This window comes from Priapulus caudatus, unplaced genomic scaffold (assembly GCF_000485595.1).
Source record: "Priapulus caudatus unplaced genomic scaffold, Priapulus_caudatus-5.0.1 Scaffold2136, whole genome shotgun sequence".
Taxonomy (NCBI): Eukaryota; Metazoa; Priapulida; class Priapulimorpha; order Priapulimorphida; family Priapulidae; genus Priapulus; species Priapulus caudatus.
The window spans coordinates 24147-25838 of NW_014579197.1; the positions used below are offsets into that span (position 1 = coordinate 24147).

The window sequence follows — 1692 nt, forward strand, 5'->3', positions numbered from 1 at the left end:
GGATAAAGAGAGGGGAGAGGGGAGAGGGGAGAGATAGAGAGAGAGAGAGAGAGAGAGAGAGAGAGAGAGAGAGAGAGCACGATAGCGAGGGAGGGAGAGACAGCTAGAGCGATCATGGGCATTATATGTATCCGCGTTATAATGCGCGAGTTGGCATTTGAGACACATCCGGGTACAACATATGCAGCTATACTTCTGACGACACATAGAAAAAGAAATGAGCTGTCCATTGCTTTCAGGCTTGCAATATCAGCCATTTACGAAAACAATGGAATAGTCGTGTAACACAGGGTGGGTGGTTAGCCACCCCATCCCTCTCCCCCTCAAACTTCCACGAGGTACAACGACACGTATATCGAAATTGCATCAGCAAAATGTACCGCAACACACACGTGACTGCGGTCTGAGCGTCAGTGCGTAACGATGACGTCATGACCCGCATTCTGACCAATCACGAGGCGCCACGCTGACATATCCTGGTACGCATTCGGTCGTCGTTTGTGCCAGTTTTCCTTCGATTCCTGAATAATGATGTAAGTCTGCGAGAATTTACGGTTTTCCAAACAGTTGGTAGTAGTTTGTCGAATGTAGCGGACGGACGAACGGAAAGGCTTGGCCTTCTTCTACTTTAACGATGTCTATGACGAAAACCATCATCATTACTGGTGTACCAAGGGCTGGTAGCGGAAATTTGCCTGCCATTCGTTCGGCCAGCCTGGTCAAGAAAGAGAATATGGATTTTGGCAACAACAACAACAGCAGTCTTTGCGTTGCGAGAAAGCGACAACGTTTGACCAACCTTTCGCCAAATGAGAAGCTCCTTAGAAGGTATGTAGTGTGTGGTTTTATTGATCTAATATTAATAATGTTATATCTTTGTGTGAGACGTGAAACTTCTGCCATTTCGTTTGTTGTCATGCATGACGGGATTGATGCAGTCAATGACAATCATATGATTCATTATAACTGTTTAATATTATTAACAAGGTCACAGATGTTATGCCTGTTTTGGTTTGTGCGAGTTTTACGTAGCTAAGCTAGGGCGCTAGTCAGAGTAAACTGGTAATCGCAATCGTTTGTTTATTTAGTATTATATCAAAATGATTATAAATATTTCTTGTGTAACATTTGTAATCCAGTTTATCATTAGCCGCCGACCAGATCTGTGCTACGGATATGATCTATACATTCGGATTGTCTATACGCTCTCATACCTAGCAATACTGTTTCTTGGAGGCTAGCAGATCATTAGATACAATAATGTAACTCAAAACCAAGAGGTAATGGGTTACCAAAAGCTCCCTATCCTTTTGTAGCTGGAGAATGCCCGAGTGAATCACTCGCGGGCTGGGGCGTGGTGGCGCGGCCGGTTTGCTGGTGCGTTTTCAGAGACTAGAATTTCAAAGGGTTTTTATTAATCCACACAAACCGTTCTCCGCTATCTGGCAACTTACTTATGTCATCGCGATATACTCTGTATTAAACTAGATATTACACCTAGTTACAAAAAAATTCCGAAGTGACAGCGGTCAATATATCTTGAGCGCGCTGGTCATTTTCTGTTGACGCTGTAGCGTAAACGCATTTCCACATGCGCTATAAGCGAGTCGCTCAAACGCACGCGCCCATCCGATTGGTCGTTGAATCCGCTCTTGCTTCAACCGAAGTCACGTCACCATCAACAAAAATGCC

General features: G+C 44.4%; 1 protein-coding gene across 1 annotated transcript in view; it reads left to right on the forward strand.

Moving 5' to 3' along the window:
* Window positions 1–459: 459 nt before the first annotated feature.
* Window positions 460–1692, forward strand: part of LOC106818286 (X-box-binding protein 1-like) — a 7257-nt gene continuing 6024 nt past the window's right edge. The window contains exon 1 of the mRNA XM_014823008.1: window positions 460–828. Within this exon, the coding sequence (XP_014678494.1) occupies window positions 635–828 (194 nt within the window). The 5' untranslated portion in view covers window positions 460–634. The remainder of the gene's footprint in view (window positions 829–1692) is intronic.